Source organism: Sinocyclocheilus rhinocerous, unplaced genomic scaffold (assembly GCF_001515625.1).
Source record: "Sinocyclocheilus rhinocerous isolate Xijiao unplaced genomic scaffold, SAMN03320098_v1.1 scaffold166, whole genome shotgun sequence".
NCBI classification, from domain to species: domain Eukaryota; kingdom Metazoa; phylum Chordata; class Actinopteri; order Cypriniformes; family Cyprinidae; genus Sinocyclocheilus; species Sinocyclocheilus rhinocerous.
The window spans coordinates 3327514-3340066 of record NW_015633186.1 but is presented as its reverse complement, the minus strand read 5'-3'; the positions used below and the strand labels follow the sequence as shown (position 1 = coordinate 3340066).

At 38.9% G+C, this 12553-nt stretch overlaps 1 protein-coding gene across 1 annotated transcript in view; it reads left to right on the top strand.

Moving 5' to 3' along the window:
* LOC107743732 (E3 ubiquitin-protein ligase CBL-like) overlaps nt 1–11975 on the top strand; it is a 23505-nt gene extending 11530 nt beyond the window's left edge. Inside the window, exons 3-4 of the mRNA XM_016557124.1 lie at nt 11478–11624; nt 11774–11975. Of these exons, the coding sequence (XP_016412610.1) occupies nt 11478–11624; nt 11774–11975 (349 nt within the window). The remainder of the gene's footprint in view (nt 1–11477; nt 11625–11773) is intronic.
* Nucleotides 11976–12553: the final 578 nt, after the last annotated feature.

Below are 12553 nucleotides of genomic sequence, written 5' to 3'. Positions count from 1 at the left end.
ATATTGCGACCAAATCATGTGCTCGTGCAACCAGCTGAGAAAGTTAGTTGCAAAAGAGCGGCCAGTGGGAAGAATGAGTCTGGAGCCCTGTATAGGCTATACAGTGCATGAAAAGCAAACTGGTGCTCTTCTGTTTCTTTTGGTGTATGACTCCCCCTTGTCTCGTATAAAAAGCACAATAATCGCTGTTGTCTGAAACAAGATCAAAAGGTTTGAAGGTTAGATCAAATAATCGCGATTAGACGGTTATTTTAATTATCGTGACAGGCCTAACCGTGAGCCTCAAACACCATTGTTTCCTCCTTATGTAAATCTCGTGCATGCAAAAGACCACTGAAAAATAGGTGAATCAGAACATAACACCGACTGTGACGTTACAGTCGGGATCACTAATATGTACGCCTCCAACATTTGCATATACCTGCCCATGTTCTATGCCAGCCGCCAGCCGAACCTGCACAGCCGAATCATCAGAAGTTCTGCAGGTATTGTGAAGAAACAAGCGAGGATAATAGCGAAAATGGCAGATCATGGAAATAAATGTTATGTTCCAGGCTGTGCAGGGGATGTGATGTGCAGGGATGGGTTGGTGTCTGTATTCAGAAAGGCACGGAAAACAAATAACGTGCGTTCTAATTAAATAACGCGAGCCACTAAAGGGACATGGTTAGCTGCTTGCTAGCAGTAGCCTGTTACATTACAGTACATAAGATTTCACTTGCCACATAAAAAGAGTAAGGAGAGATGACTGAGGAGGATGGCGAATGATTTACAGATCCTGAGCACCACTGACAAGCATCTGATCTTGTAAAATGTGTGGTAAGTACTAGAGCCCGACCGATATATCGTCTTACCGATATTATCGGCCGATATGAGCCTGTCGCCGATATATCGGTATCGGCGAATATGCCGCAGATATGCTGCCGATATTACTTTTTTTTTTTTACAGAGCATAATAACGCAGATAAAATGCTTGGAATTGTGTAATTACTTAGTTTGTCCAGCAGAGCGCACTCTATTGTTTGCTACTGCAGACCTGGATAGGGTTGTAAATGGACATGTAAAACCGTTTCTGGAGATTTTTTGCCCTTACCTAAGCCACATACCTTCTATGTAGATATCAGAGAACAATTAAAAATATTGTATCAATGCATTCTGTGGCACCTTTAACATCCTTCTACATGTTTCTTTCTGTGAATTGTTTTGAACTTGGAAAGTGTAAATGAGATGTAGCAGAAAATCTGGAATAAAACAAAGGAAACATTTCAGACTACATACATGCAGTCGACAGGGGAGGCACCGCCCAACCGTGGGGGAACATTTCAAGTTTACTACAGTACCTAGTTTCCATTTGATTTCTGGAGGGAAATTAATAGGAATTTACAGATGACCTAACATGCCAAAAAAGTTTTGTTTGTACACAGCAAATAAAAATACTTGGGGGTTTTGTTTGTTGGTTGTTTGGTTTTGTTTTTAAATGTGTTTTTTCTTTTGTTTCATTTTGTTTTTTGTTTTAAATTTATTTTATTTATTTTTTTCTCTCTAGTTTTGTCTTTAGTTTTGTTTTGTTTTGTTTGTGTACATTTCCGCCAGTAAGTAAATCCATAGGCTGGTGAAAAAAATAAACTTGTAGCCAATGATGTGTTCACCTGTGTTTTGTGGTTTAGCTCTAAATTAAATTTAGTACCTCCTACTCTTATCAGAGGAAACCCAAGTGCCATCAAACAACACAATCAAAAGATTCTATCAAACAAGCTAATTTTTTTTTGATAGTAAGCCCCTTTGGTCCAAAGTCTTAAAATATCATGCTTGAGGTGTAGCTCAAGGCTCACATCTGTGGGGTGTTAATTAAGCTTTCTTTGTATTAATCATTCATTGTTTAGTGAGTTATATGGTTCTCGAGGGATTGCAGGAACCAACAAGCCTGAAAGCAATGGAGCTGAGCAGCCAATGCTCCAGTGTCATGAACAAAGTGATAATAACGTCTAAACTTCCGTCAAAGAGATAGTTTTGTCTGTTTTTCATGAGTTAGCGCACACAGGGAGCGTTTCGGATGGAAACACTGTTAACACGTCCAAGGATTGTATTGCAGCTCAAGTTACTACGTCCTGCATCTCACTCCACACAGAGCCAAGCCGTGCCCAGCTAAGCACGTTTGAGAGCCACACACTAGCAGTGGGACAACTGTATTTATTTATGGCCTGCTGAACACACTGGCAGACTGAACACTAACTGATAATGCAGCTCTCATACTCTTGCTGTGATGTTCTCCTCCGCTGTCTGAAGACATAACAGAAAAAAGGCATGCTTTGCCATCTCTTTCGCTTTCAAAGTCACACTTCTCTTGTTTCCTAGTCAAGGGTTATGTAAACTGGAATTCAGTCTGTTTTTTAGTTCTTCCTCTAAAATACTGCTCTTTTAAAGGGATGGTTCACCTGAAAAGGATTATTCTGTCATCATTTACTCACCCTCATGTCATTCCAAACTCGTTGGACACCATTGACTCTTGCTTAAACACTCTTAAAAATAAAGGTTCTTTATTGTCATCAATGGTTCCACAAAGAACCGTTACCATCAATGGAACCTTTCCACAAAAGGTTCTTTGCAGTGGAAAAAGGTTCTTTAGATTAAAATGTTCTTCAAAAATGGTTCTATTTAAGGATTGTTTACTGAAAGGTTCTTTGGGGAACCAAAACCTGTTCTTCTATGGCATCGCTGTGAAAACCCCCTTTTGGAACTTTTATTTTTAAGAGTGAAGGACCAAATTTCAAGCGGCGATCCATCACCATACTGAAATTAGTTATAAAACTAAAGTATCCTTAAAGTGGAAATGAAGCAGTCAGTCAAGTTTACATTATTTAGTAAAGTGATTTCCACTTTGATTAAAAAATATATAACAAACATGATTAATGTAACCATTTTAAAGAAAAAAGGTTGTTTTGTTATAGCTTTTAGAGCAAGGGCGCCGCACACCACCGCGTGTGACGTCATGGGGTTGGTTCGCTCCGATGGCCAGTGAAGTAATAGAAGCATTTCTTTACATTTTGAACACACGCTTGTTTTGAAATGGAGGAAGATTACCTTGAAAGCACTGTTAAGTCCATAATAAGTGCAATTGCCTATGCATTTGAGCCGATACGGCGATGGGACCGAGCAGTATTAGGGGTTGAAGTAGTCGTGAACCTGCTGGTTTGGGGTAAAGTGCGGGTCGGAAACAATACTCGTTTACGTGGATACTCCTCAAGACTGTCATTCCGACGTGCTTTGTGTGCATTTGCTGATGAAGGCGCGACAGAAAGCTCAATTTGGTAGCCTACTTGCGTGCTGTCCGAGCCGAGCTGTGGCTTTGTGTGTGTGCAGCGCCGCCGGCGCGAACAGAAATGATCTATCACAACGCCTGAGTACCGCATTTAAATCTCTTTCAGAAAAGGTCTATCACAGCGTGTAAATACCGCACTGAAATCTATTCCGTGCTGTCTCACGCTTGAATGGCTTAAACACTTTAATATTTAAACTGACAAGGCTTAAAACACATGAGAATGATAAACTTTGAGGAAGCAGCATTGGTCCGATTGTTCAGATAATGTTAGGTGATTAGTTAAACAATACTTCCTGTTAACAGCAGGAAAGCTGATTGTATTCGCAGGTGAACATAAAATATGATACATACAACTGGTGAACCAGTCAATGTAATGCATATGTCTTAATAGTCTGACATAACAATAAAATGCGACATGAATGATGGAGAGTTGTCTGGTTACATCACCTTGCACTATGAAAACAATGTTTGGGATACCACGATCAAAACTTAGCATATAAACAGTTTGATGTTGAATATTCATCCAAATTATGGTGAAAACCAAATTATTTGTGTGTTAAAATAACATTTGTGTGTTCACTGCTCCGCCATGCTCGATGGCACCGCGGATTCACCACAGCGGCGAGGGATCTCTGGCAGCGTGTCCCTCCTTCCTCCCGGGTTTCGGCACCAATGTAGCAAAGTTCGTAGGTCGGGAAGGAGGAGGCGGGAACCGGCGGACATTTAAACAAACTTTAATAATAAAATAAACAAACACAAAATAGTGCGACAGCCCCTCGCGGACAACTGTCGCGCACAAACAAAACCAAAACACAAAATAAACTCCAGGCCTGGTCCTCTCTCGTCTTTCACTGTTGTCACTCCTACTTTTATCCTTCCGGAGCTCCTCCGTGAGACTCGAGACCGGTGAGTGGCGCAGGTGTCGCGCATTAGCAATACTCCACCGGCCTCGCTCCGTTCCCACGGCTCTCGGCCCCGCCCCTCTCGTCACAGTTACATTAATCATGTTTGTTATATATTTTTTAATCAAAGTGGAAATCACTTTACTAAATAATGTTAACTTAACTGACTGCTTCACTTCCACCTTAAAATCAAATATTGAATTTTATTAATATTTTATTAATTATAAACCATATTTTACCATTCAAAAGTTTGGGGCCAGTATTTTTTTTAATTCTTTTATTTTGCAGGAATGCAATTAAAAAATGTCCGTAAAGACATTTATAATCTTATAAAAGATTTCTAGTTTAAATATGCTTTTCTTTTTATCAAAGAATCCTGGGGAAAAAGTCAGTATTTCCTCAAAAATATTCAACAGCACAACTGTTTTCGACTTGGATAATAAGAAATATTTCTTGATATTTAGAATAATTTCTGAAGGATCATGTGACACTAAAGTTTGGAGTAATGACTGCTGAAAATTCAGCTTTGCGTCACAGTAATAAATTCTATTTTAACATATGTGACCCTGGACCACAAAACCAGTGTTAAGTCGCTTGGGTATATTTTTAGCAATAGCCAAAAAATATTGTATGGGTCAAAATTATCAATTTTTCTTTTATGCCGGTTTGCTCTTCATATAATTCCCCAAGTAAAAAGTAATATACTGTATGAGACCCTGTACCACAAAACCAGTCTTAAGTATCACAGGTATATTTGTAACAATAGCCAGCAATACCATTGTATGGGTCAAAATGATCGATTTTTCTTTTATGCAAAAAATCATTAGGTTATTAAGTAAAGATCATGTTCCATGAAGATATTTTGTAAATTTCCTACCGTAAATATATCAAAACTTAATTTTTGATTGGTAATATGCATTGCTAAGAACTTAATTTGAACAACTTTAAAGGTGATTTTCTCAGTATTTTGATTTTTTTGCACCCTCAGATTCCAGATTTTCAAATAGTTGTATCTCTGCCAAATATTGTCCTATCCTAACAAACCATACATCAATGGAAAGCTCAAGTATTCAGCTTTCAGATTATGTATAAATCTCAATTTCGAAAAATTGACCCTTATGACTTGTTTTGTGGTCCAGGGTCACATATAACATACAACTTACTAACCCCAAACTTTTGAAGCTAGTGTGTGTAAAAACATAAAATAAGTTAAATATGGAAATAAACAAATTTGGTTTCTAAATGTCTCTTTACATATTTAGTCTGGTTTTGTTTTGGGAAATAATGGCATGCCACATAACCTGTCCATGTTAGTGGCCGTTTCATTTGAATAGCTTCTATCGTGTGTCAGATGAGTAACTTGGATAAGGATATGTTGTTCCACCCTTTCAAAGCCTATTTATTTTGCTGTCACAGTCATGCGTGATTGTATCCTTAGTTGCATTATATTATTTGCATTTATTAAAATAGTCCTGCATCCCACCAGAGGACCGCTTCTCTGGAAGTCACCTCATATATGACACAATGGATGGGAATAGACAGCGTCAGATCACCGTGAACACAATTTGTTTGTGTGTATGTGTTTTATTTAAAGGGGTGTGTGTGTGTGTGTTTGCTTGGGTGTATTACTGCTGTCACCACCACTTCCTGACAGAGATCCGGTGTGAAGCCAGTTCCGGACAGTTAAATTTGTCAAAGGGTGGCTGCGTTAACAAGGAAACACAAAATCCATGATCTGTTCTCATGAACACAGTGTTTAGACCTAAATAGTGTCCAGTGGCAGAGAAAGTCACTTCCTTAGACACCAACAGGTCTAATGTTTGGGGAAATGTTAGAAGCTATGGGGAAGTTGGCTTTTGAAATGTGCATTAGTTGAGCAATGCTAGTGTAAACTAGTGCAAACTGGTCCTTGTGTTTTTTTGAGCGTGTGGATAAATGGAGGTCAGCGCTAAAGGGAGACTGAAGGTGTGACGCTTCTGGACTGTAGACTCTTTGATAATCAGCTGTGGGCACGAGCGGACCACTCTCGCTTCCTCCAGTTGGCTTGGCTGTTTTATCATAGAAAACAGGAAACAGGAAGGGAGCAGCCAGCTGCAGGTCAAAGGTCAGGCCAAAAGAGGAGGGAAGCTGACAAAAGCACAGTATCTAGGCAGGGCTTGGCCTACAGAAACTGCAAGGAGAGGCCGGCCAACCGAGAGATTGGGGAGGAGGAGATGGATTGTTTTAATGCAGGCAAACATGAAACAGCAATAATGAAGCACTATGGCTGTGTCCGAAATCCCATACTGAAATGCATGAACCTTGACCATTGATAAAGTAGGTTTCTTGGACATAAAGACTGATCACATTGTTTACTGATGACTTTTACCCAGGTGTTGTTTTTTATCACAATTTTACCACAACTTTAACCTTAGTCATATACATATATATAATGTAGTGCCAATGAAACCAATGTTTTGACATACTACAGACCTATATATTTTGTTCAGTGGAAGTTAATGTCATTGGGTAATGTTGCGTAATTTTTACAGCTAATCAATTAATTTACTTTTTATCCACTGGAATTTTTTCAGAAAACTGTATTTTCAATGATTTGTTGGCTGAATAATCAATGCTGTTCATCAATCCCATCTATCACTGTACATCTATAATAGTAACAAGTTTCATTGTTGTTTACATTAAATCAAATACTGCATCTATTTTACTTTATTTCTGTATGTCCACTGACTGTACATTTTTCAGCAGATGCAGTGTGTCATTCAGATAATTGTACATTTGACTCATTTGACTTATTTCTGTAAGCATTCTGTGTAGTAGAAATGCATGCATATTATTTGTACATAGGATGTGTTGGTTTTCCCTTTCTGATGTGAATTAGCCAATTCAAAGACATGTGATTGTTTGTCAGCATGAGGGCTTGAGTTATTGTTCTGAAGAGTGAACTCTGACTCTGGGATTAGCTGAGTGCAGCTCTCAAACGCCGTCCTCGTACAACAGCTTTAGTGAGTGATTGAGTGAGCTCTGCTGCATGAGCCTGGGCTTTCTGTGCATCTGTGCCCTACTTAGTTTGACTATCCTGCCGAAAGCCTCTCTTCTCCCTTATGGTTTAAATCTACGTAAATATACAGAGTTGAACGTGTCCTGGATCTCCTTCATGCTTCACTTTATTCACTTGTGAGTGTCACTCTTTCAAGCATGCACGTGCTCGCAAACATTTTGGTTGAAAGTGCCACTCTGTATTACACCAAAGGCCTGTAGCCTCAGTCACCACACAAATGTCATTGCCAAAGTCCTCTTATGTGTCCTTTTGGAGAGAGGAAACATGGCACAGCTGGCTTCCCCAGAAGGCACATTGGCACCCTTTTGCCACAAACAACAACTGTTCCCAGAGCCATAGATAAAGAAGTATGTAAACGCAAGCTATGAAGCCAGTGGGAATTTAAGTTGTTACAGTACATTAAATTAAATATGGCATCTACCCTTTCTACTTACTTTTATTTATTAATTTTTTTTACAGCAAAGTGTTTACTGGTTGTAAACCGTGTTATCCGGACTTGATGTACATGATAAAATGCATGCATATTTGAATGCTACATTTTGTTTTATTGTTACCTTTAATAGTAATGAAATATTATTTTAAATTAATTTTATTATTAAGAAGAAGAAGACCAACAACTGTTTTAATATTATTATTATTAGTAGTAGTAGTAGTATTTAGTTTTGGAAGTAAAACTTTCTCATAATCTATCATTTCATTTTTATTGAATTTTTATTTTTAAGCTTGAATTTTATTATCAGTGCATTTTGTTTGGGGCACTTTATGACCAGAGGAAGCATATGAAATGCAACACATTAGTCGTAGAATAAACTTTTTTCAGCGCTAATCCAAAGAGCCCTTCACAAAGAAGAGTTATTGCTTGTGAGAAAAACAGAAACTTTTTTATTTTTTTGCGCAAGCTATTTTTCTCATTTGCTTGCTCTCATCTCTTGTAGTTACACTCCACTCTTGCATTTTTTTTTTGTTACACTCCTTTTCTCACTTTTTTTCCCTTGTAGTCTAAGTAAGGATTCAGTTTTTGGAGGCAGCTGCGGCGCTGCCACACTCAGGCTCTCTCTTGTGCATGTCAATTCCCCAGGCTGGAGAGCTTGTACAATCCCCCACTGTGCTGCCCTGTAAATCATGGCTTTCTTTCCACTTCCTCCCCCTGCTGTGCAGCACGACCCTCCCTGCTCTCGCCTGCCTGCCTGCCTTGGGCTCATGTGCCCAGAGTCGGTGGAATCAGAAAAATGCAGCAGGCATTCAGTCCTTGCTGATATGGGCCTAGCGCGCTCCCTCACTGTGCCCGCTGGCCACAGAAATACCCAATCACCACCAGGCTCGACTCCAGAATCTGCTGATGTTTTCACATTTCTCTGCTGATTTTGGAGAAATAACTTCTATTATCGCTCTTGATGAGACAACCTCATATTTCATGTTCAGATTTAAACATGGCATATCATGAAAATCTGACTTTTTCTGTTTAACTGCTATAATCAGGTCCTTGGTGCATCTACCAACCCAGAAAACGTGAAAAAGAACAAACCTGTAAATTTTTTTTGGTAAGCCTTTCTCTGCAAGCTTGTGAAAAAAACTAGCCACTCGAACTTTGTTCCCCCTTGACGTAGAATGGAGATCTTATTGTAATATTACTGCCCCTTAATCTGTAAGTTTCCACCCACGGCGCCACCATTGTGTTTTCGCTAGCAACAACAGTGTACCAGTTCAAACGCCATGGCAAATGTTTGAGCAAAGCATGCTAACGGTTCTGTCTTTGCCTCAGAGGAGACAAGAGAGCAGTGGATTTATTGAATTATTTACTGTATATTACACAGCTGCCACACAGATCTAATATAAACATGCAGTTTTTCCCAGCTGTTTACCTTCACAGACATAACCGACTGTTTTTTTAACTTGTGTTTTTAACAAAATTGTGTGTATTTGACAGTTTAAGTGCAATAAGACATGAAAGAGAACTTAGTTTAGTACTCACGTGCCATGTGACAGCAGGTTTCTGTGTGTGCTTTGGATGTGTGCGCTCAGAAAACCGTATATCAGAAGTTTAAACTGATATGGTTTTTTTTAAACGCATGATTTCAGTGCGATAGGTATGATAATCAAAACCGAACAGATGTTTTTTGGCAGAGTACCTATCTGATGTACAAGCTGTAAAACACAGCCCTATTCTGGAAAAGGGGGCGGGGAACAGCAGCTCATTTGCATTTAAAGAGACATGCACGAAAACAGCATGTTTCTGCTTCAACTCAAAATAGGCTTTTACAAAATGATATAATAAATGATCTAGAGCTGGGTGAGATATGGGGTGGAAGCTTTTAAATACCTTTTTGTTTTTTCATTTGAATAGATTGGCTGGTTAGCTCTTTGTCATTATTGAACATTTTGATCCCATCCAAGGCTGTTGTTATGTGTTTATTGGTTTTGATGGTTTCGTTATAGTGGTGTATTATTCCAATTTTTTTTTCTTGTCTTTGCTCTGTACTCTTCTTGTCGTTCTGTAAAATGTAGTTATGATGTTGGTTAATAAAAAATAAGTTTTTAAAAATATATATCTGTGGGGTCTTTTGAGCTGAAACGTCACAGACACATTCTGGGGACACCTGAGACTTATATTACATATTGTAAAAAGGGGCATAATAGGTCTACTTTAATAAGTTTGATCAAATAACATGGCCCTTAATTATTACAGGTTTCTGCAGGACTTAAAGTGGCCTTAATACGTAATTCGAACTTCCACAAAAAAAATTCAGAAAAAGGTCTTAACTTGGAGCAGAATGTCTTAAATTCATAAAAGTCATTGCATTAAATGTGGCAATGGCAGATATTTGTACTTTTTAATCACAAACTCATAAAACAAGACTTATGTCATTTTGCTTCAAGTAAATGTATCTTGATTTAAGAATGTTTAGTCAGTTGCATTGGAAAAATGACAGAAATAAAAAAACAAAAATACTGAAGAATGTCACTTTTTTGCAGTGCTATCAGATGATACAGTAAAAGTTATTTCTGTGTTCTAGTGGTTGGTATTCAAGCCACCTTTTGTTTTTTGTTTTTTTAATTGAAATGAAATTAATTGAAAAAAGATACTGGGGATCTGTTGGAAGTTGTATTTTCAAACTTTGAAGTGTTTTTAATACAAGACATTTACATGTAGAGACCATATTGGTGTATTGTGTTCCATTCAATTTCTTTGCTTGGTCTTAAAGTGTCTTGTTATTAAATTACAGAGACTGTTTTATGGGTTTATCAAACCTCTTGTAGCGAATCAGCTCAAAGGGGAAATATGAATAATTAATCATAATTAGTTATAATTAATTATAAATATTTAGATCCGCTGTAAGTATTTACTTGACCTCTCAGGGTCAACTGTCTGTCAATTCTAAGAATGTTAATTTCCTGGTTAAGGAAAATAACTTTCTTGCTGTACAATACTACACAGAACCTGTAGCATAAATCTGCATGATTAGGGACTCCAGTTATGAGCAAACAATGAACAACGTCAAGTGTGATACAAGTAAGACTTTATTAACTACATAAACACTTAAACTAGTCTAACATACACATACACACACACGCATACAGTTGGTATAGGAACAGGATTAAAGCTTAGGCAGTAAAGAGAAGAGAAATAAAGCATGAAGCTATGGGACCATTGGATATTCAGCACATCTAAAGCCTGAAGGAAACATCAGATTCTTAGTTCAAACACACCTTTGTAAAAAGGTGCAAATGATACTTAATGTATCAATTAATAAGACTAAGTTTGATACTTGCACGTCTTGTCTGTCTGACAGAGTCCTGATGCAATCTGAAGGCTCAAGTTGATCTTTGCTGAAGTTGGTTGTTGGAAAAGAACCAGTTGAGTCAGATTATCTAGGTGAATGGAAAGTCAAGGCCCGAGGCCTGGCGCAAACTTAGGGTGTCCTTAGGAACATTCTAGCTCACGCCTCTCAAGATGGGCTTGTCCAATGAGAAAGGCTGAAATCCCAAGCGGGAGGTTGCAATTACTGGAGGGTTTTACGACCCTTTGTGTAAGGGCATGGTAATTTGCAAATGTAATTCACTTGGGTGAGGGGTCTGTGACTATTTGTTAATCTAATGAATAACTGATTTGTTAAATCTAATGAAAAATGGTGTGTCTGATTGGTCCAGACGCTACACTCTCAATGAAATTAAAGCTGTTCTCTTTCCTCTATTTCAGACGAAACCTGACGAAATTGTCGCTGATATTCAGTCACATGCTCGCCGAGCTCAAAGCCATCTTTCCCAACGGCCTGTTTCAAGGGGATAACTTCAGAATCACCAAAGCGGATGCCGCAGAGTTCTGGAGAAGATCGTTTGGGGACAAGTGAGGCGCTTAATGTGTTCTTTGTTCTCGTAACTGTTTAACATGCCACATTTTCATGGAAAAACAAAAGAAGTTGGACTTTGACAAGCTTAAGGAACAGGAAAACAGTCTGATTCTTATAACATAACCTGCATTTCTCTGAATTTCAGGACCATCGTGCCTTGGAAGGTGTTCCGGCAGGCCCTGCATGAGTTTCACCCCATCAGCTCGGGCTTGGAGGCCATGGCTCTCAAATCCACCATCGACCTCACCTGCAACGACTACATCTCCGTCTTTGAGTTCGACATCTTCACCAGGCTTTTCCAGGTGCGTCATTCAATCACTCCATCACTTCCTCCAAGCACAGACTAGCTCTATTGTGCCTGAGCTCGGTGTAGAGGAAGGTCTGACAATGACTGTTGTTGTGTGGCCTTGTGCTGTGGGTATGGAGGCTCTGTTTGAGTGTGCGTGTCAGTGCTGATGCTTCAGTTCTCGTGGCTGGAAGCCAGCCTGAATGGAGGCCTCTTATTATGGCGTTATTTTACTGACAAATGTCGAGAGCGCATTATTGTAGCGCGAAAGCACATTAATACAATGCGCGAGCGCGAATCTCTCCGCTCGCGCGCGGATTTCCCTTGCTCTCGAACAAAACCGGACGCGCTCGCTCAGATACACGCTGCTCTCGCCCGGAGAGAGTGCGCGCAATTAAAACGTGTCTCTCCTCTCACTCAAACTGTGTCCTGTGCACTCTCAAATCTCTCTGTGCTCATGCACTATAGATATTAATTCTTTTCGCGCCTGAATTAAACGTTGTCAAAGGTTATCATTATGCACTTTTAAAAAGTAGTCTCAAAACAGATTTGTGCAGGGTCTTTCCTTGATTTTTTTTATTGTTGTATTTTTTTGTTTTAACAAACTGGTTATTGTAGCTACTTTGTTTTACTATATCT